Source organism: Cervus elaphus, chromosome 15, assembly GCF_910594005.1.
Source record: "Cervus elaphus chromosome 15, mCerEla1.1, whole genome shotgun sequence".
In the NCBI taxonomy this organism is placed as follows: Eukaryota; Metazoa; Chordata; class Mammalia; order Artiodactyla; family Cervidae; genus Cervus; species Cervus elaphus.
The window spans coordinates 60,141,734-60,164,836 of record NC_057829.1 but is presented as its reverse complement, the minus strand read 5'-3'; the positions used below and the strand labels follow the sequence as shown (position 1 = coordinate 60,164,836).

The 23,103-nt window shown below is 44.4% G+C and overlaps 1 protein-coding gene across 1 annotated transcript in view; it reads left to right on the top strand.

The window, feature by feature from the left end:
• The first annotated feature begins 226 nt into the window (after nucleotides 1-226).
• Nucleotides 227-23,103, top strand: part of PDLIM1 (PDZ and LIM domain 1) — a 39,315-nt gene continuing 16,438 nt past the window's right edge. Inside the window, exons 1-4 of the mRNA XM_043925771.1 lie at nucleotides 227-446; nucleotides 15,901-16,052; nucleotides 17,553-17,637; nucleotides 21,560-21,759. Coding sequence (XP_043781706.1) covers nucleotides 351-446; nucleotides 15,901-16,052; nucleotides 17,553-17,637; nucleotides 21,560-21,759 — 533 coding nt within the window. The 5' untranslated portion in view covers nucleotides 227-350. The remainder of the gene's footprint in view (nucleotides 447-15,900; nucleotides 16,053-17,552; nucleotides 17,638-21,559; nucleotides 21,760-23,103) is intronic.

Genomic DNA, 23,103 nt, shown 5'->3' with positions numbered 1-23,103 from the left:
TGGGGCTGGGAGCTCGGCTGGGCTGCGCCCGGGGCAGGGCTGTTTAGATCCCTAGACCCTGAGCTGACCCCCGGCTCTAGCGACCAGAGGACTCTCTGCCCGGGCAGCGTGCGGGCGCGCGGAGCTGGGGGCGGCTGCGGGCCGCGGGCGGGAGGACGGGAGGGGCGGGCGGCAGCTACGCGGCCTGGGCGGAGCCGCCCCCGCCCTCCTCCCGCCCAGCTCCCGCCTGCCGCAGGGTCCACCAGCCCGCGCCGCGCGCTCTTTCTCCGACAGCTGCCAGGGAGCCCAGCTCGCCGCTCCGCGTCCTGCCCCGTCTGTCCCCTCGGGTCGCCACCCGCCGTCGCCGCGCCATGACCACCCAGCAAATAGTCCTGCAGGGCCCGGGACCCTGGGGCTTCCGCCTCGTGGGGGGCAAGGACTTCGAGCAGCCTCTCGCCATTTCCCGGGTAAGGGGAGCCCTGGGACCCGCGGGGAGCGGAGCCATCCCGGGCTGGGGAGTGGCGTGCCCTGGAGGGGACCTGGGGCGGCCGGAGCCCCGTGGGCGGGGTCGGAGACGGTGGTTTCCGGAGCCCGGGACGGAGCTGGGATCTCCGGGCGCGTCCAGGTGCGCCAGGTGTGCGGAGCGCTTTCCGCACGTCTCGGGCCCGCCGCCCTTGCCAGACGCCCAGCTCGCAGGCGAGCCAGGAGCTGCGGAGCATCCACTTATCGCGTCCGCAGGACAGCGGGGGGCAGTTTTCGTTCCTTCGCCCCGGCGTGGCGGCCGTGTGGACACGCTTTGTCAGCGGGCGAGGGGCTCAGGGTACCCGCAGATCCCGCTCGCTGAGAGATAGCACTCCCCTGTTCTAACCACACCGTAAAGCGGCCGAAAGCAGTTTGGAAATAGCAGGAACCACCTGGAAACTGAGGTGGAGTGTGTGGGAGGTTTACTAGGCAAGGGTGGGGGGTGGTGGGGGGTGGTGGGGGACTGCCCGCGGGGGACGAGTGAAATTAACAGCCGTCGAAGTCTTAACTCAATGGACTTCATTCATGGCCAGGTTTTACCTCTCTAATGTCTTTTGGAGAAATGGCGGGATTTTGGAAACAAACCAACTCGAATAAACCCTCTTGGATATTCCACTCCTTCGCGGGAGATGGCTGTGACATATTTCGCCTGGCATTTCGGGATTATCAACCGATCGGCCATAAACAGGGAGGGATGCGATGAGGTTCCTACCTTATGTGTATGTCCGGGGGTAGTGGTGCTTGAAAAATTCTAAGAGAGCCCTCATCTATTTGGAAGGGCCCCGGTTCAACTGGAGACGACCAGATCCATCATCCCCAAATAAAATGGAAACCTGAGGGAGATCCAGACTTAGCGTTTGGAAGCCCAGGCTTTGGTCATCTAGTCTGGGCTAAAGGCAAGCTTGATGTCCCAATGAGAGGTGCCACATTCAATGTGCCATCTGGAAGTTGGCCCAGAAATTTTTTAGATTGAATTTAAAAGGGGAGCCAAAAGCATTCTGGTATCACTCTTTGCTAGGCCTCTCATTCCATTCTTGGGCTCATCTGCTTGCTGAAGGTGACCCTAGACCTGCCTTTCCAGTCATCTGAACATTCTTCTTTTTTAGAGGGGGAGGTTGGGGAGGGAGGGGAAGACCTACAGGTCCTTTTAACTTAAGTCCCTGCTTCCAGCCCTGGAAAGAATATGGGAGGTAGAGGAGAAAAAGAATTAGGGCCTCCTCTTGGTCTTCTGTCCAGCCATAGTCCTACCTACATTTCCTTCCAGGTGGGCCTAGTGAACTGATGAGGTCTTCTTTAACCATCCCACTCCCAGAAGGGACAGGTGCTTCAGTTCTTAGGCTTTGTCTCCTCCCTATCTTCCACCTCTTGTCCCCAGGGGGCCACTTTGAGTATTCCCAGGTACATACTGTCTTCCCAGGCACCAGCCAGATTCCTCAAGTGCAGAAACTGCCTTTCCCAAATCTGGACCCCTGTGCCCAAGCTTGGCACTGAGCTGAACCTGGCTGTGCCCAGTAAATCTTTGCAGGCTTAGTAATAAATGCTTATCCAGGGAAGAGACATTTAGACTCGATTACCTCATAGTCTATTTGTCCCCACTCTTTGTGTCTATAATTAACCTGTCAGCCCTGTCAGCTTCTGAATTTATGTATCACATGAAACCTTTTCTTTAGAATTGGAGAATACAGCTCCTGTTAAGAATGGGAGACAGAGCAGGAGAACAGAGTAGCGGTGATTAAAACAAACAAGAAAACCAAAAAACTTAAAAAACTCTCGGGGGGAGGGGAAGAGAGATTTTACTGGTCATCTGTTGAAAGGGTAGTTACTGTCTATCATTTTAGCTGTTTTGAAAAGGCTTAATGCAAGTGGCACTGTGCAGGAATGATGGTATGGGGTGGAAAACCACAGTACTGTACCCTTATATGTTTATTTTTTTATTAGCACAAGTGTCATGAGCATGTCCCATATTCTAGAAACTATGCAAAGCCCTAGAGTTCCAGAAATGAGAAGACACAGCTCCACTCTCAAGATGTTTGTGGTTTAGTGAGGAAAGCTAATCTTTATAACACCCTGGGCTGTCCTTTGATTGAAAAGTGAAGGTGATTCAGAGGAGGTTACATCCTCTTGATGACAAGTATTTACCCGTTTATTCACCTCATTATTTCCACATGGAAAAAACATGGGCCTCTGAACTTCCTGAGCATGGGAAAGTCATTGTCATAAAGGGTCCCCAGTGGGGAAAATCTAGTGTAGGTTTGATTTTTGCTTCTTACTTGAGCTGTACCTGGAGGGAGTCTCCTGTCTGAGGCTGTCTTTTTTTTTTTTTTTACATCTCCACAATGGGGATAACTCTGGCCACTGGCTGTGGGTTAAGGTATGTGAGATTTCTCTGTAAACAGTGAACAGTGTTGAGGTGTGAGTGTCCACAAAGTTATACACACCTTCTGGTTGGTAGGTGTGTTACATTTATCATCGGGGCAGATACAGTTTGCTATGGTTTTGTATATGCAGACTTTGAGTCTCCACACCAAAGCAAACCATAAAATTAGGCTGGAAGAGGAGTGCCTTTTATTTAAATAGCTATGTTTGCTTTCTCTTGCATGAATTATTCTGGTATTGGCTCCATCCTTTTGTTAAACTACTAAAGTTCCTGAATATAACTCTGTATCTTGGGTACTTGAAAATTTTTTTTTTAACTTACTTTTATTGTGAAATCAAAAAGTCATAAACTAAAAATGCACAGCAAGTGGTTATAAATAACCTATAGGGTTACTACCCAAGTCAAGATATAGAACATTACAGAGTGCTAGGCTAGGCTCCCTGTGTTATATAGCAACTTCCCACTAACTGTTTTACACATGATAGTGTGTAAAATATGACCCGGAGGGTGGGGAGGGAGGCTTAGGAGGGAGAGGATTTATATATATTTATGACTGATTCGTGATATTGTATGGTAGAAACCAATACAACATTGTAAAGCAATTTTCCACCAATTGAAAAAAAACATAAGCCTCAGCAGCTCACTAACCTGCCTCCCTGTTTTTTGCTAGTTTCAGAACAGAAACAAACAGAATACATTTGTATGTGTGTGAATAGCTGCTTTTATTCCTCAGTATTTCATCTGTGCTTTTGTGATAAATTTCCAACCCAGATATCCAAATTTGGATGGATAAAACTATCTTTCTTCCTTTTCCCAGTTTTTCATTTAAGCCTCTACCTTGGACTCCCTACTTATCTAGATACACATTTGCAGTTGTCCCCTGAGATTTTTTTCTCTGTCAGATCTACAGTTGTCTATCTCCTTGAGTCCCTGCTGTGTCAATTTCTTATTTCCTCTAGTTGCTTTCAAGGGAAGCCTTCAGAGAATCCACACCCTGGCCAAAATTGCTGCTGAGTTTATGTTGACTGTTTTTCCTCTCCCAGCAACTGACAAAAGACAGGAAGGGGTGGAGCTAGAGATAAGGGATGCTCTTGGTAGGAGGAGTTGCTTATTTGCCTGTTGAGTCCTGGGGAAGCCTCTGTTGGTTTTCACTCATGCATACTAAGGGGTGCTGAATAATGGATACTCTGTAGTCAGAGGGTCTTTTCTGACTTTTAAGAGTGTTATTTCCAGATTCAAGGGCTTACATCATGTCCTTAAGGGTGAAAGAGCAGGGCTTATCTGTCAGATTGTGAAAAGCCAGAATTGTTCATAAAGGCTCATTATGCATTTATGGCCCTTGCTGTGTGCTCCCTCATTCTGTGAAATTGATCACTTAGGAAATATTAGCTGCTCCAGCTGGTCTAAGGAGTGGAGGAAGAGGACGACTTACAGGGAATGTCATGGAAATGAATGCTTGAGTCTATGCCATGAAGCTGTCTAAGCTGTGTTATGTCCCTTCGACCAGAGACTCTGCCTGTTACCCCAACTCCTGGGTGCCAGCCTTGTTGGCTTGTCTTTGAGGAGGAGAGAGTGGAGAATGGTGTTAAGGTATTGCAGCGGGATAGATAATTGAGAAGAGATTGTCATCTAACCACTGAGGTCACTTTCCTAGTCTGATCAGGACTGGGAGGAGCACCATAATTCGTCTTGTCCTGGGACTGTTTTCTAAGCTGTGCTCATTCCTTGGGCATACCTTGTCTTTGCTCCCTGGACGAGAGGGAAACAAGTATTCTTTGCCTTTTACAGGGGAGAGGCTCCATGCCCAAAGGTCAGGCAATTTGAATTTACAGATTTTTCAGTGAATGAACTATTTCTTAATTTCTTTGTAAAGGAAAAGGTAAAGGCCCCTAAATGAGCAAATGTCATAAAATTAACTTTTAAAGGATGATTCGACTTCCAGTGTGTCTCAGAGGGGAGCCTGAAAAGCTGCATGGTGGAGTGCCCAGAACAGGCACTCAGGTTGAACTCCAGTCCTGAACACCACACTGGGTGGCCCTGGGTATGTCACATGCCTTCTCTAAGGTTCAATTCTCTGTGAGGATAAAATAAAGAAACAAGTAAGCAAACCAATGGTTTGTACCCTTTGAATAGAGGGCCCCCTTTTTTATTGTTAAAAAGTGTCCCAGCCTCTCATATGGCATTAGTTGTATCTTTAACCACCAGTTGATTGAGAAAATGTGTTATGAACTCAGAAATATTTTCCAGTGAATTTGGGTTGCGTTAGTCATCTGTGAATATCTGTGCCTAAATGACTCTTGTGTTAATCACAAGAGCCTTTGTTTACACTTGACAGGTTTGTATGAGAATGTTTATTTGATCAACTTGCAACAATGGTCGTAGTTAATCTAGTTAAACTGTATATAAGACTTTTTATATGCTAAGCAGTGTTCTAAATATGAATATATTCTTTCAGTAATCCTTGTGATGCTGGTAAGGTAGATAAAATTAAGATGCCCATTTTATGGATGAAAAAAAGTCACAGAAATGTTAAATACTTTGCCCTTGTCATGCAGTAGTGAGTGGATAGAGCTGGATTTTGACTGAGTTATCTGACTTCAAAGCCATGGCCTCAACCTCTATGTCATAATAATATTGTAACAGTAGCTATTATTTTGTGAGTGCCTACTCTGTGCTAGGTGTGCACTTACATTATCTTTTTCTTCACAACCCAGGACACACGATAAATTGCAGAACTGGGATTTGAAACCAGGCAGATTGACTCCCAGGCCAGCTTTAACCACAGTATTCTGCCCCCTGATAAGCCATAACTATCAGTATTTCATTGGTAATAGTATTACCCAGCACCCAGGTCTGAGAAGTGCAAATTGTGGGACAGGTATCATCATGCGGGGTAGGACTCTCCCGGGCTCCTCACCCCTGAGACCCTTGTGGCCCGGGGCGTTTGCCCGGCTGGTCTCAGCCCCCGTGCTCTTAGAGCTCAGAGCATCTCAGAGAACAGCAACGCCCCTTCCCGTTCCTCCTGAAAAGCTAGAAGCCATGGCCCCACCCGGGAGAATTGACAGCCCAGCCCCGGGAGTCCATGGCCCTGCGGGCAGGGAAGAACACAAGAGCAGAGGAATTGGATGATTTGCCAGAGAAAAGCCTGCCTGGGTGGCCAGGAGGGGATTTGCGGGCAGTTTTTATGACAAATGATTACCAGGGAATGGACAGATCCACCTTGCCCAGCCAAGGATGGGCCTGGAAAGTGGGAGCTGAGTCAAGTCCAGGACGAAATGTACCCATGAAAGCCTCAGATAAAAAAGGTAATTTCTATGTGGCACTTAGCACCCTGTGTGATTGTTGATACTGTTAGCACCAGTGTGGGTGAACTGGAAAGGTCATCTGTAACTGAGGTCTGTGGTGTGTTTTCATATGTATAGTACACTGCCTTCTCAGGAAATGCCGTCAACCTGAAAGACAACTTTCTGAAGAACGCTCTGATCTTGTAGAAGACCAGGTTCTTGACCAAAGACTTGGCCTAATTTTAATAGAGATGACTACTCATATCAGATAAGAAGATAAGGACATAGGTATGACCTATATAGGGTAAAGAGGTCAAATGCATACAGATAGATGAAATTCAGGTGATGTACCAATGATTTACATCCATTAAAAATTACGCTTTTGAAGCTTAATGTGATCAGACTCTATATGCTCAGTCGTGTCTGACTCTTTGCAACTCCAGGGACTGTAGCCCACCAGGCTTCTTTGTCTGTGGGACTTCCCAGGCAAGAATACTGGAGTGGGTTGCCATTTCCTTCTCCAGGGGATCTTTCTGACCCAGGGATCGAACCTGGGTCTCCTGCATTGCAGGCAAGCAGATTCTTTACCAACTGAGCTACCAGGGAAGTCACAATCAGACACTATGAGTTCTCTAGTTAACCGCTCAATAGAGAAGTGTCCACATGGCATGAAAGACATACCAAGAATCTTCAAAGCGGCACTATTCCTGATAGCCCCAAACTCGGAACAACTCAAATGCGTTAACAAAAGTGAGATGGAGAAATAAATGCTAGTATATATACACATATATTTATAACAAATAATGAAATGAAACACTGCCTCAGTGAGAATGGAGGAATTATAACCATGCATAATAATATGGATCAGACAGACATACAGTGTTGAGAGGAAGAAGCCAGACATAACACATAAATACCACATCATTGCAGTTATATAAGACTAATCAAGCCAAAGTAATCTATAGTGTGAACTAGAATTAATCTATAGTCGGGATCATGGTGACCTTTGCCAGAAGGCTAGTGATGGGAAGGAGGCACGAGGGGGTCTTTGGAAGTTCTGGTAGCGTTCAGTTTCTTTGATTCTGATTCCATGAACTCGCTTTGTTTGTGATAATCCATCCAGTTGTTTATTTACAAATCATGTCCTTTTCTGTTTGTGTGATATGCCTTAGTAAAATGCTTACATTAGAACTCTTGTGCTTTGTATACAGGATCAAATAGTATAAAAATGTGGACAGCCCACAGTAAAAAGCCTTCCCCACACCATTTCCCAATCTTACTTCCCAGAGGTAAACACTGTTTAACAGTTTGCTGCAAAACTTTTCAGACATTTTTCCATTCATGTAGCATTTTAAAAATCAAATTACCATGTCATGATGAAATATTTGGATGTCATTGCTTTGTGCTTTCTGCCTAGTTTTTAATACAGCAAATCAGGAATTAAAGCCATCTTGATGTCATGGGAAAATGAAATCTCGGTATCAGCCTGACCAGGATTAAAACCTTGTCTCCTCCCTGTATTAGCTGCAGGGTCAGCCTCTGAAACCTCAGTGTGGGAGTAATAGTACTTTTCTTCAAAGGCTGTGGTGAGGATTAAGATGGTGTATAGATAGAGCCTAGCAGTTTGGCTAACACACAGAAGGCATTGGGATGCAGTGGTACTATGAAAAAATATTAATGGTAGCTACTGCATATTGAGTGCTTATTATGGACCAGACTTTGTTTTAAACTACAAATGTGATTTCATTTAATCCAACCACGAATGAGGTTGACTCTATTATAAATTTTATTTGATAGAGACTTCCCTGGTGGTCCAAAGGTTAGGACTCAGTGTTCTCATTGTGATGGTCTGGATTCCATCCCTAGTTAGGCAACTAAGATCCTGCAAGCCAAGTGGTGGAGCAAAAAAAAAAAAAAAAAAGTCATTTGGTAAATGAAGCCTGGGCACAAAGAGTATAACTGCCCAAGGTTATATGTTTGGTGAATGGTAAGGCTTTGGGTTGTGGGTGATTGTTTTTGGGGCTGTTGAAAAGCACATAAGGGGACTTCCCTGGTTGTCCAGTGGTTAGAATCCGCCTTCTAGTGCAGGGATGCAGGTTTGATTCCTGGTTGGGAAACTAAGATCTCACATGTCTTGGGCAGCTAAGCTCACATGCTGTAGTGGAGAGTCCCAAGTGATACAACTAAGATCTGATGCAGCTAAATAAATAAATATAGAAACAAAGAAAAAGCATATGGGGTTCAGAGGGACTTGTATGGGGACTTTTGAGAGATTGATGACTTCTTAATCAATTAGTCAGGGTATTCTACTTTGCTGTCTGAGTTTTAGTTCTATTCCTATGTAAGAAATGATGGTTGATCTTTCAGACTAAGAGAGCTTTCTCTCTAATTGGCCACCCGTTAGCATTAATAGTTTCCTTTTGCACTGAACCTTGAAGTGAAGCTAGATTAAGGCACAGCTCACCTACAAGGACCTGAACTACTTACTGCCTCATTTTCTTAAGAAAAATGGTTATAGAGTAACTAAGAACAGTTTGAAACATTCTTGGGGTTTTCAGGCTGACTTGCCTAAGCACATACAGCTTCTGTGGCTATAATGTGGCTTCAAAGTCTGTGCCATAACCTCGACCCACAAACAAATTGAGTCAGAAGTCTGACTAAGGAGAGTTCAAATTCCACATCTAAATGGCATACTGTGGGTCTGGGCTCTGCTATGTCACCCAGCTCGGAGTCTTTAAACTTATATATCTGAATACTTTGACACAGCCGCTAGTTCAAAGGAGGTGTCCCTCAAGGTACATGGCACTGAGTTTGAACTTGAATTTCAAATTTCTTTAGTTCAGTCTTGTTTTCTATGATGTTAAAAATGCTAAACTATCATTATTTAATATTTAATTAATACAGCCAACTTGTAAGATGGATTTAAGGTGGTTTACAGCAGTAAAATACATAGCTACAAAATTTCAAACATAAAAACACACATCAGAAGATGTAACAAAAAACTGGAACAAAGAAGAAAGAGATGTGCCAGGACCTTTATATAAGGTGGTTTCTCTAATTGCATACTACATTTAGCTGTGACTTTTCTGGCCAAGGCAAAATTGGAATCATGTTAAGTTGTTTAGGTACCTGGAATGAAATTACTTCTGCAGTACTCCACTTGCATTTAAGGATGTTTATCAATGTTGTAGGGGATTTTTCTTTTTTTTTTTTTTCCTTTGTTTTGGTGTGTTCATCGCTCAGTCATGTCTGACTGTATGCGATCCCTTGAACTCCTCTGTCCATGGGATTTCCCAGGCAAGAATACTGGAGTGGGCTGCTCTTCCCTTCTCCAGGGGATCTTTCTGACCCAGGGAGTAAACCTGGGTCTCCTGCATTGCAGGTCTCTTTACCATCTGAGCCACCAGGGAAGCCCTGGTTTTAGGGTCTAAGTATTTTTCATTTACCTGGTTAACTTCACTCAGGGAGGAAGTTTTGGGAGAAAGGCTGGTCTGCGAGCGTCAGAATTTTCTGGGAAGCCTTAGAAAAATAAAGATTCCTGGGTCCCACTGTGTTGACCCTCTTCAGTAGATCTGAATTGGGATGTAGAGATCTACTTATATTTTTAAAGTCCGAGGGGATCTAATGACCAACTTGTTTGGGAACCACTGCTTCATCTTTGCCAGTGTCAGAGTTTCCCCCTGATTTACTGGTGAGGTGGGTCAGTCTCTAGCCTGAACTCTAGATGCCAGTTCCAAGGGTCAAGGTTAACAGTATTCTGTGAACATTCAGGAAATTCACCTGTATTTCTGTCTATAGATAAACGTTAGAGAACCTTTTGAATAGGGACAATTTTTTCTTTGCAGGGTTGGGGGTGGGGGCCAATGGAGGCTGCATCAGAGTTGTTCCAACTGATTGACAAGTATTATATTTGGTTAAAACCTCCATCTCTGTCAAAGGAGTGGCAGTACAATTTATCATCCAGGCTGAAACACTGTTGAGAGTGAAATAGGGTGCTTTTGATAATTAAGCTGGGAAAATAGGTTTTGTCCTGGACAAACCAGGGTGTCTTATATTCTTGGTTATAAAACTTTCCTACATAGAATTTTTTAACTAAACCAGTGGTCATAAGCATGTTTGCCTGAAGGGGTTAGGAGGCAACAAAAGGGTTTTGACTTGAGGGTGAGGTAATGGAAAAATTAATAGCAGCAAGAAGGATGATAAATGGCAACTGGTTCCAGGTTTCTGTGTTGGGGACAGAGGAGCATGGTGTGGACTAAATGAATGGGAAGTGTCTGCCTCAGTTAAAGCAGGCAGAGTAATTAAAAAGCTGAGATTGTAGGCCAGGTTCATTTCATGGGCCCCCAGTTTTCAATCTTGAGCCTAGGGATTAAAGGAATCCATTCTCACTGTCAATAGAACAGGTAACTTTAAGTGTAAGTGCCTTAAGAGGAAGCCAGCCTCCGAATGGCTGTCCTAGAGGCTGAAAGGTCCACCCTTGAATGGGTCTGCTTCCCTCAACTGCTGTTAGGGACCATCTGTAAAGGCAGTAGCCTTAATCTCAGTAGAGCTAGGTCTAAGTGGTTGTTTCTTGGCAGTAACTGGACAGTTGAGTCAGAGGCTATGTTTAAACTCCTTTGTTGTTCCCCATTGTTTTCCAGATAAAGTACAGATAAAGTCTTGTTAAAAAGAAAATAACAGAACTCTTGCAGCCAGATCTGTTTTTACATTTCCAGACTCATCCCTTTCCTCTTCCTTCACTTCCTGTGTTTTATCTGTGCCAGTCCATATGCAGTTCCTATAAGCCGGCATGCTCTTTTCTGCCTCCTATAGGGCCTTTGCACAGTTTTAAGCAATGCCTCCTCCAGGGAGTCTTCCCTGATTCCACCTTTAGGCTCTCATTGCATCTTTACTTGTTTCTAGCATCGGCTGCTCTACATGCCTGTCTGCCCCAGGAGACTGTGAACTTGACGATGTTCTTTGTCTGGGGCATTTCATATAATCCTCTCGACAACCTTCTGACAGCAAGGCAGTTATCACTCCTATTTCATAGGTGAGAAGAGGGAGGCACACAGAGGTGAAATATCCCACTCAGGGGTACTTAACTCGTAAACACCAGAGCCAGGACTTGATTCCTGGCTATCTGACTTCAGAAGCCACATCTTAATAAGCTACACTGCCTTTCAGAAAGTACTTAAGGAATGTCTGTCTGATGAGTGAATGAATGAGAGAAAGGAGGTAACAGGAGGGATAAAATAGGTATGTGCCATAATACAGAGGAAGAAAGTCATCTTTTCATTTGCGATGGCCAGTGGGAATACATCCAGGTTTATGTAACAGCATTAGTTATTTAGATGTGTGAGTGCATGTGTGGTAAGTCACTTCAGTTGTGTCTGACTCTTTGTGATGTAAATTGAAGAAAAGGGATTGTAAATTGAAGAAAATGGGTGAGCCCCATCATAATCCTATTCTGTGCCATTTAGAAGTGAAATTCAGTGAATCTTCTTTTGTGTTCAGGAGTCTTGACGGCAGTGCACAGGCTTTGATGATGCAGTAAAGGGCAGATGTACAGGTTGGCCTCTAAGCAAAGTGTTTGCCTGGCGGGGCAAAGGGTGAGAAAGACTTGAGTGAATTCTGCAGAAAATGGCAGATTATTCATTAGTGGAAATTGTGCTTAACCCCATTTATTCTCAGGCAGGAAGAGTTGTGATCAAATTGTATGGCCTCTGGGGAAGAAAGCTGGAAGAGGGTTTTGTGGATGTCCATTGAAATAATTAATGGGCCTGTCTCTTTGGAGGAGAGCTTCTTTAAGAAGCTGAAGCTGACTCCTTTATGAGCTGGTTCTGATGGAATTTGATGGTCAGGAGGAAATTAGAATAGACAGTGTGGCAGACTGGTTTAAGTGGACGGACTCCAGAGCCACACAGCCTGCCACTCACCAGCTGTGTAACCTCAGGCAAACTGCTTAACCCTTGTTACTCTACTTCCTTCTCTGTGATGATGTCAATAATGTTGGCTACCTGATAGCATCTGAGGAGGATTGGTGAATTAACCCTTGTCAGACGCTTACACTGTGTTTGACACAGAATTAGCACCCATTAACTGTTGAATGTTGCTATGATTGTGATGAATAGTTAACTTGCAGTAAGGATCGGAGTCCTCCATTCAAGATGGGAACTAACCAGGGGGGACGCAGGCCTTCTCTCCTGAGGGCTTTTCATTTCTGATTTGAGTATTTTTCAAGGGAAGGTGTTACTGGGTCCCAGCTCAGCACAGACCAGTGGAGATGGTTAAGAGATGGCAGGAGGTACCCAGGCCTTGGTAGGAGTTTGGGACACTCCAGTTCCCTGTGTTGAAGGCCACAACAGATGAGTTTCCTCAATTCTGGATTTGTCTTAGACTCTGAGAGTTATTTGGGTTTGGAGCTTCTGCTGGTGGCACTGTGGTAAAGCAGAAAAGGAATGGAATTTGGTTAAATGAGAGGATCTGGTTTCAAGTTCAGGCTTCAACCTTTAACAGTGTGAACTTGAGTCAGTCACAGCTTTTCTGGGTTTCAATTTCCTCATCTGTAAAATTATCTTACATGTTAGTGGTGAGGTCATCGTCATTATTATCTCAAGTAGCAGAAAGTATGTGAAAGAGCTTTGTAAAAAGCAAGTCCCGTAATTTCATTTAAATCCACTTTTCCCCCTAGAAATAAACAGCTCATAAATGATTATGGACTTTATTTGTGTGTGATTCCATCTAAGTTCCATCTGATGATATTGTTTTATATCTTTTAACTTCCCATTAATTTGGCTTAAAAAAAAAAAAGACCAAAAGATGGGATGGCCAGGCCTTGATTACTCAGGCTCAGGGCTCCTAAGACTGGTTCTAGCTTGTCCAGAATCTGTCAGGATGTATTGAGCAGAAATGTCTCACCTTCAAGATAGTTTAAACCAAGTGCTGGAAATTCCAGAGTTCTTAGCAGCTGAGTATATGAAAGTAAAAGGAAACTCTGTTTTTTCATTTTCTCAAGCTTTTTGCACCCTCAACCTGCATCTTATTTTAGTTTTGTGAGTGGTCACTTTCCAGGATAGGGATGAAAATGGTTTTTTCATTCCTTTTGAAATAGTCATTTTTTTAAAAAGGATGAAATGAAGTAGCATGATTACATATTTAACAACGCAAGGTATTTTGGATTCAATCATTCATTGGACAAATATTCATTGACCACATACTGTGCCAGTCACAGCTAGGCACCTGAGGACATCACAGTGCAAAAGGCAGACAAAATCCTGCTCTCACACCTTGTCATTTAGTAGGCCCTCAAGCATTATATGTAAACAAACTCAGAAAACAGACTTACAAACTTAATGTGACAAGTGCTGTGAAGAAGAGAATGTATGAAAAGGTTGACAAGAGGACCTAATTCAGATTGGAGATCAGGAATGTCTTCTGTGAGAAGGGTCATTTAACCCCAGAAGTTAATCAGGTAGTGGCTACAGCAGGTGCCAAGGCCCTGAGGCAGGAAAGAAGGAAGGAAGGCCCCTGTAGCTGGAGCTTAGTAGGGGGATGGCCTGGGCCTTCGGGACCTCATCAGTGATTTTGGATTTTATCCAAGGGAACTTCTCTTTAACATCATGAGAATTGGTTATGACAAATGAGTTCATCAGGCTGCTCTCCCTGGAGACAGAGTAAATAAAGTGATGCTTGGGGCCATTTTTAAAACAAGGGGTCTCTATTGTTCTTTAGAAAAGGCAAAATATATATGCAGTCACACCAGGTCAGTCTTCTCAGGAAGACAGGCAGAAAATGAGAGGAATTTGTTTTTACTGCACATACTGGGTGACTCAGAGCTAACTCCCTAAGGTCGACTGGAGGGAGAGCGGCCATGCTTGCCTGTATTAAATTTCTTTTCCCAGTGGCTGCATGGGAAGTAGGTCCGAACCTTAGATTGGGGGCTTTCATTTTCTAAAGGCCAGATCTCTGGTAAACAGATGATGGGAAAGCCAGAAAGGAAGGTTAGGAGGTCAGGATCTCTGCACTGGTTTCCACATCCTGCTACATTCCAGGAGAGTTTTGCCTGATAAAGTCATAGCATGTCTGAACCGGAAGGAACCTCAGTACCGAAGTCATCCATCCCTTATTTTGTGGAGTCCGGGCGCTGGTGAGGGGAAGACATTGACGGCAGTGTCACACCAGCCACCTCAGGAGGTCAGTGTTTCCTTCTGGCAAGGGCTGATTGGAAACTGTGGCTGCTGAAAACTGCATCAGATACGGAGGCTCAGGGCATAAGCCTGTGTCCTAATTCGGTGTGTTGGGCATCTTTCCTGTGGTTCAGCCTTATAGAGACCCTCAAGTGTTCACAAGAGCTTCCTCACTGGGCTTCCAGGAGTCAAAGGCCTTTTCCAAGGTGAGGCCAGAACCCTGTGGGTACTGGGAGCCTGGGTGTACTCTGCTCCCAGAGGGCTTGAACTTCCCATCAAGGAAGGTCTTGTAATGCCAAAGTCATGACTGACCTTGGGATGATGGTCCTGTTTTTAGTATGCTGCCAAGTCCCTTCAGTCATGTCTGACTCTGTGAGACTCTATGGACTATAGCTCACCAGGCTCCTCTGTCCATGGGATTCTCCAGGCAAGAATATTGGTGTGAATCGCCACGCCCTCCTCCAGGGGATCTTCCCAACCCAGGGATTGGACCTGCGTCTCTTACATCTCCTGCATTGGCAGGCAGATTCTTTACCACTAGCACCACCTGGGAAGCTAGATGTTTTTAATATACCTTGGTTTAAAAACATACTTAATAGTAAAACACATCTCTGAGGTTAGTGCTGCTTCAAAATGAGTTTGTACTTTGTTCATCACAATAGTGTCTGTATTCACTTGAAAAACAGTTGTACAACTCCAAATGAGGCATGATATTTATTCAGGTCACACGTAATGCTCAGCAGGCAGATGGATTTGATGACCCACTGTAGTCATTGACTGGCTTTGCCCAAGCATGGTGGCCCATAAATTTGGAACCCCTTGTTTTAGAAGCATTGGCCTGAAGAAAATCAGCCACCTATAGGGGCTGACCCTAATAGTCAACTTTTTGGCTAGGAGGAACCAGTGTATACTGGTTCATACTTTAAAATATTCTTTGTTGCTTTTTTTCAGTTACAAAAGTACTCTAAGCTCATTGTGAAAATCAAAAACATTACAGAAATGTAATATTGTGAACAGTTTGGTATACAGTGTTCCAATTTTTTTCTGTGTGTAAATAACATATTAATTATAGAAATAGGATGTTTCTATACAGAATATTCTCTAAAGTGTGTGTATGTGTGTTTTAATTGGTAAATTGTTTAAAGGAAGCAACAAGAGTCAGTGGGAAGAACACTGGGTCTGGTTTAGGGTTTGAGACCTGGCTTTGTATTATATTAGTTGGATGACTAGTAACATAAACTAGTTAGCTGATCCCAGACAAGTCACAAATCTTTCATAAGCCTCAGTTTACTGGTCTCTAAAATGGGGGCCATATTGGGACTGATATTTGCCTTCCTTTCTCACAAGATTATTGTGTGGGTCCAGTGAAATGGTTTATAGAAACTCGTAAACCTCAATGTATTACATAACTGTAAGGGGTCAGTATCATTGTAACTTAAGATTTTAGCCTTCTTTCCTTTTTAAATGCTTTGAATCATATCAGTGAGTCCTTAACCCAGTGATAACTTACTCAGTGGTTTCCTTGGGGACAAACGGTAACTAAACCTGCTCACTCCTTTTTTTCATCCAGGTCACTCCTGGAAGCAAGGCTGCTATAGGTAATCTATGCGTTGGAGATGTAATCACAGCCATCGATGGGGAAAATACCAGCAATATGACGCACTTGGAAGCTCAGAACAAAATCAAGGGCTGCACAGACAACATGACTCTCACAGTAGCCAGGTGAGGAGGAAACGCTCTCTCATTTCCGAGCGACTAGAAGCTGCTTTTGAGCAGGGACTGCCTCACCTCTTTCAGAATTCCCTACACCCCCAGCTCAGTGCCACATGTGGTGTAGGTAGGCTGAAAGTCTGTGGAATTGGAATTTCAGATTGCTCATCTTCCTCTGTGATTTTTCACAGTGCTTCTCACCGTGTGGGCATCTTTTTCTAAAATACTTGAATTTTCACTTGATCTAACACAACTAACCAAAATTTTGAGGAAGTAAACTCAATTACATATGGTCAGGTATAATGAAATGAAACCTCTGAGAATCTACTGCTTCTGCCACACAGCACTGAACCCTGGATGCTGCACTAGATTACAGTTACAGAGAAAGACTCCATTAAGCACATTAGACAAAGTGCTGAAAGTTTAAGAAAGGAGAGCTAGAGTTGATGAGTGAGAAGAATGCTCTGGGAGTCGAAATTGGGGCAGAGTTCTCGTTTCTCTTCCATGTAGTCTTGGAAGGGGCCCTGTAAAGGCATGGTTTCAGAAGTGATTTGGTTCGACCTGTATGGCTCCCTGTTTCCTGGTGGATCAAGTTTACATTCTTCATTCGGATCTCCTGTTCACCTGTCTTTAATGTCTCACTAACTTTAGCTTGCACGGTGCTTCATCATGAAGCCTGTGCTCTCCTCTGCAAAGTAGCTTTATGGCTTTCTTCTGCCTTGTGCACCAGGACTGGCAGGAAGACCAAGTGTGGGGCAGGATGTCAAACCATCTTCTATGCTTCAGAGCCCTACCCTCACTGTTTTATTACTATCCCCTCAGGAACACATTTACCCTTCATTCTCCATTCCTGTCTCAGTGCAGATCTTCTCCTTCTAGACAATCATTCATAGATTGATTTTTTGATCCATTTACCATTAAACTGAGCAGCTACATTTTGTATATATCTGGCCCTGTGCTAGGCAATCTGACCATTGAAGGATAAGTACAAATATTCTGTACCGGTAAGAGTGAAAAACAAAAACACTAAAGATAACTGAGAGGAGACCTAGAGTGTTGCTGTGTAATGGTACAGAGACATGCTTTCCAAGTTCAGAAGAGGTACCATGATCAAGTTGGTTGTCTGGTCTGGATCAAGAACACTGGATGAGATAGAGAAGCTCATTCTGTCCTGAGCAGAGGTGGGGTGGCATCAGGCAGGTTCAGGAGCCTGGAGGAGGCCGGTGCAGCTGGGTCAGCAGCACAGAATGTATTGGGGGAGGGATGAGGCTAGACGAAGGGCCAGCAGCCTGGGAAATCCCTCAGGGCTGAGTGGGCAGCTGTCAGAGCAGTAATCAGACATGATGTCATAAAGTTGATGCTTCCGAAAATCACATCAGTGGTAAAATAGAGGGGAGGCTGGGGAGCAGAGTGCTAATGGCTGGGTAAGAGGGGACACTTCCCCGCTCCATTTTTAGCGTGTATTATTTACTAGCATGCATGAAACAGCTTAGCTTTGTCAATCTGTTGCAGATCTGAACAGAAAATCTGGTCTCCTCTGGTGACAGAGGAAGGGAAGCGTCACCCATACAAGATGAATTTAGCCTCTGAACCCCAAGTAAGTACTTGCTCACCAGCGCTGTTGCTTTTAGCATCCCGAGACCTTTCTGCTTTTGACACAGCTCAGCTCACCCCTGTTTTTCCTGCCCTGGATGCTGGGGATAGGACGCAGGAAGGGCCCTCCACTGACACGACTGGGACCTGGCTCTTATTCGGTTCTTCCCGTAAGGGAACTGCAGGAGGAAAGGGCTGGAAAACCCCAGGGCAGTGACGTCAGGGCCTGGGCTGGACACTGGGGTTAGGAAGGGGATACGGAAGCGGGTGGAAGCTTTCCTGTGTAGAACAGAGTGGCAGAACCACGGCAAAATAGAAGCACTGACTCAGCTCTTGACGGATTGCCGATGCAAATGAATTGTGCTAAAGATGGAAGGAAGTTTGGGTCCTGAGGCCTACAACTTAGAGGACTGCAGGGAAATGTAGTAGTGGACCCAGATATCCCTGGCCACCCTTCATCCCACTGCCTGGTTTCCAAGAGTCTTAGGGTGGAAATGCTAAGTGCTCTAGTTTTCCTTAAAATTACTAAAATTAATTGGTAGTTCATATTGGAAAATAGGGTAGGGAGTCAATGCACAGTTTGTTGGCCAAATAGAATTTCCTGGGATGGGAAATTGTCTGGAGATCCCATATTTGGAATCATTAATAGTGATTTTATTTCTTCTCTACAATGAATGGATGGATGTTCTTTAGCAATAAGGACAGGAAATGTAAAGAATGTTGAGAAAATCTTTGTAAAACTCCTTGTGCTTGGTAGGCTCCTTTTCACAGTGTGTCTGTTGGATAAATGAATGAGTTGTTAGTGGTATGTTAGTAGTAAGTCAATAATGGCTTTTGAAAACTTCTTTTAAAATGGTTTGTGATTGTTATATATTTAGCCCCAATTGAAAATTTGAAGTTTAATTTTTTTTCTCAATTTCAGACCCTGTTTCATTTTTATGGTATATTAAGATATAATCAAAAGATAAAATATAGCTAGTTATCTTTTATACCTAAAACAGAAACTGGTATGAAATTGAACTCACTGGTACATTAGTGTGGGTAAATTAGTGGTTGTATGTGAATGGTATTTCTCAAATGCCTCCGTTAAAATGTCAGAAATGTAATCACACAGAATTTTTCCCATTAATTAATAAAAATAATACTTAGTCCTAACAGTCACTTTGAGGATCATTTTGCATCTGCCATTGCAAAACTGACATGACTATGTTATTCTCTACAGCTCCTCTAAGGAAAGTTCATGAAATGGCATTCAGTTTATAAATTGGCAACTGTGCAAACTACTTTAAAACATGCCACAGTCAATTCCAGTTTCTTAGGGAGTTCTCAGCCACTTCATTAAGTTTACTATAAATGTTAAGTTTTAATCTGTTAAGTCGTTGTATGTTTTATAATATATAAGGAATGATTTTGTTTTAGTATAGTCTTTCTAAAATCCTAGTTTTTCACTTCAGGAAGGAAATACTTAAATTTCAGTTATACTTTTTATATGTATTATACTTGAATTTCCATCTTAAACATGAGTACCTATCATTAGTCTTTTGAAGGTAATTTTCTTCAGATTAAAAAAAAAACCTCTAACACTTTAACATTTAATTTGACTGTATTTTTTTGAATTCCAGTAATTCTTTGTTCATATGAAAAACTTCCCACCTCTCATTTTCCCAAAATCTTCCACTTCCAGTCACTCTAAAACAGAGGAGTGAGTAAGAGCAGAGTTCATCTGTAATTGAAGGATCTGTTCGTTCATGTAAGGCCAGCCCACACCCCAGCTTATCTGAGGTCAGTGTAGTTACACACCTAGTTTATATTTCCTCATTATTGAGTTTCCTTGGAGACTGATAAATACAAAGCCCAAACAATGACATCATCCCTTCCAAAAGGCAGGCCCTGAATTAACCGCCTGACTTCTGGAAAGACCAGTATTCACTTGGGGTTAGAGATACTCCTTTTATGTACAAAACAGAGACATTCTTGGGAGATTCTCTGTAGCGTGAAAAATCAGAATTTCCAACCTGCAGCTTCTACTGACTTCCGTTGCAGTTGAACGTGGGTTTCTGTGGAGGGAGAAGGGAATGACGCTGGTTGACTGTCTGCTGTGGTGCCAGGCAGAGTCCAGAGGCTAAGAGAGATTAACTTGTCCAAAGCCAAATAGGAAGCAACAGGGAAAAACCTGAGCCAAGACAGAGTATGAGGGCTTTTCCCTGGTGCTCAGCATCAAGAGATGCTCCTCAGAATTGCTACAGGGAAGGAGAAAGGAGAAAAGAATTGCCGTCCTGGCTGCCACTTGTGCAACTGCCCTACAGAGCTGCAGGGTCCCAGGCTACCCCTTGGGAGGTCTGCTGCCGTTAAAGACCACTTCTTATTCATTGTTATTCCTCGTGCAGTAAAAACTTTCCTAAAACTTTGCTAAAGTTATTTGCAGAACTAATTATACTTCACTTTGGTGAACACACTACATGTACTGAACTTTTGTCCAATGTGGATCAAGTCAGCTCAGCGTAAGGTATACCGGAAAACCTCACTGATTCCAACATGTCAGAGAGGGAGCCTGTCTGTATCATCATAAACACATTTTCATGTTGTCTTTTAAGTCAGTGGTGGTGGTGTAGTTGCTAAGTCATGTCTGACTCTTGCGACCCCGTGGACTGTAGCCTGCCAGGCTCCTCCATCCATGGGATTCTCCAGGCAAGAATACTGGAGTGGGTTGCCATTTCCTTCTCCAGGGGACCTTCCCAATCCAAGAATCAAACCCTGGTCTCCTGCATTGCAGGCTTTTTCTTTACCGACTGAGCTAAGTCAGTACACAGTGAATTAAACTGGTGGTTTTTATCATCAATTTCTGAGAAAGCATGAAAGACTTTAAGGTTTAGTGAAGAAAGAGAAAAAAAAAGGAAGAGCAACAGAGGACAGGAACTCTTGGAGCAGTTAACATGAGTCTGGGTGTTAACATGGAGTCTGGGTTTCAGGAAGATTTCTGGAAAGCCCAGAAAATAGGGCACATGTCATGTCTGGTAGACTGCACAGGGCATGCTCTCGGCCAGGAGCAGGGTTTGACCCGGAATGCCTGTGCAGAACACCTTGCTGAGTCATCAGAAAAGCTGTGTTTTTTCCTTTTTTTTTTTTTTAAAGGAACGTTAGTTTAAAAACTTTTGAGGGGTGTTCATAGAGTAGCTCTGAGGTAATGTAGCTGTAGTAATTATCTACTGAGACCTGGCAGTCTAGAGTGGAGGTGTATGGTGGGATGAGCACAGGAGGAATTTAAAGTCCTTTCTTGCAGCTACCTGGGCACTGCCGCATAATAGGTGTCCCCCAGCCTTCCATCTTATCAGCTTGGCCTTCCCCCACAAGAAGCAGCAGCTCAGTCATTCCCCGTAGCCTGCTTCTGCTAGCGCACCCAGGCTTGCCTGCCTAGTCATCAGCCGCTTCAGTGTTGACACCACAAACCTCTTAACCTGCTTGTCTAAACCTTTCCTTTCTGGGGAATTTATCTCTGCCTTTTATCATCTCCTGCTCTGCACTGAAGTGATGCCTGTTCCTCTCCTCCTGGTACTTAATCCCTCTGGAATGTGTTCTGAAAGGGTGTTTCAGCTCTGACTTGGATCCCGACAGCCTAGGGCATCAAGGGATGTCCTGCCCAGGGCTACCCAGCCGGAGATCAGGCTCTGCTGGACCTCAGGAAAGGATCAGGAAACCGAGCTGGCAGGTGAACCTCCACATGTTCCCAGCTCATGCAATGTCCCGAGTCTTGCTCCACGTCAGGTGGATTTATTTGTCAGAGCCCCTCAGCTAGTTTGGCATTGAATCAGGGCCGTTGTAGCTCATTAGAACACCTCTCTCTCTCTCTGGTACACTCCCCCTGGATCATCCACTTAGTGGTACATACCGGACACTGCCTTGATCTCTCCTTTGATCCCTGCCTGCAGGAGGCCCTCCACATAGGAAGTGCCCACAACCGGAGTGCTGTGCCTTTTACTGCCTCACCCGCCTCCAGCTCCGCCCCCAGGATCATCACAAACCAGTACAACAACCCAGCTGGCCTCTACTCCTCTGAAAACATCTCCAGCTTCAACAACGCCTTGGAGTCAAAGACAGCAGCCAGTGGGCAGGAGACGAATGGCAGAGCGTGAGTAGGCCCATGCAGTCCGCCCTGGGCCTGTCCTGGGAGAGGCTTGCCACACCAGGACAGGCTTGTGCAGGCAGCGTGGAGAAGGGTCAACCACTAGCCCAGAGAAAAACGTCTACTTTAGCACTGTCTTTGTTTTTTAACTTTTTTGGCTGCATGTGAAATCTTAGTTCCCCAATCAGGGGTCAAACCCTCACCCTCTACAGTGGACAGGACTGTCTTAACCACCTGACTGCTGGGGAAGTCCCTAGCACAGTTGTTTCTATCTTCATTTTCCTCATCTCTGAAAATGGTGTAATACAACCTGCCTACATTGTAGGGTTGTTGTGAAATAAGAAGTAAGCCGTAAAATGTCCAGTTGATTCTTCACTGAGACCCTGTTGTTATTGTTCTGATTTCTGTAGTCACTGGCTTCTTCCAAGTGGCCATCCTCCTTTCTTGACAGCCCTGCTGCTTCCTGAAAAATTCTTCAGTGTTTAGAGTTGGGGCTCTCTGCTTGTGTTCACCATCCAATCTGGGCAAGGGATGGGTACTTCATGATGCAGTTTTTGGTGAAGCAGTGTTTGCTTTTTTCCTTCCAGTGGACCAGTAAAAACAATAGGAAGAAGAGACGTCCATGCACATATAAATGTATGTCCACTGGAACAGATTCTGATCTGGGATAGAGGAGGGCTTGGCCAGGGTGGGGAGGTCTAAGGAGACATCTTGCCCAGGGTTGGGGAGGCCTGTCCCCTTTGGCTGCAGCTGCCTCTGAGTCTTTATCTAAAGGATCCTTTGCATCTTCCCAGCAGAGGGGGCCCAGTATCAACTCCCTCCCAAACTCTTTGAAGATGAATCCAAAAACACAGGGAATCCTACAGCCCATGGCAAAAAACTGGATTTGAGAATGGAGAGAGAGTAAGAGATGGGATCAGTTCTGTGTGGTGGAAAACAGGAGGGACTAGGTCATGAGTTGTCACCTCATTTGCCCAAAGGTGGCAGGGAAGACAAGGACTTGAGGACAGAGCTCTGGGTGCAAACACGGGAGAGCAGGGCAGCTCATGGGAGCTGTACAGTGCATGCCCAGCCCAGAGGGGAAACCACTCCTTGACTCCAGTCAGACACCACATGCCGACCTAGGATTTCCATTTCTGATGGATAATTGCATCAAAACAAGTCAGAAAGTTTTTCATTTGAGATCTCCTGATTTTTAGATGTCAGTGACAGGCAAATTTGTTGGAAAACATCATGTGGTCCAAACTTGTCTGATCTCAGAGGATCTTGCCTCCTTGGAACCCTCAGTTCTTTCTTTTTTTTTTATAATTGAAGTAGAGTTGATTCACAGCCTTGTGTTAGTTTCAGGGA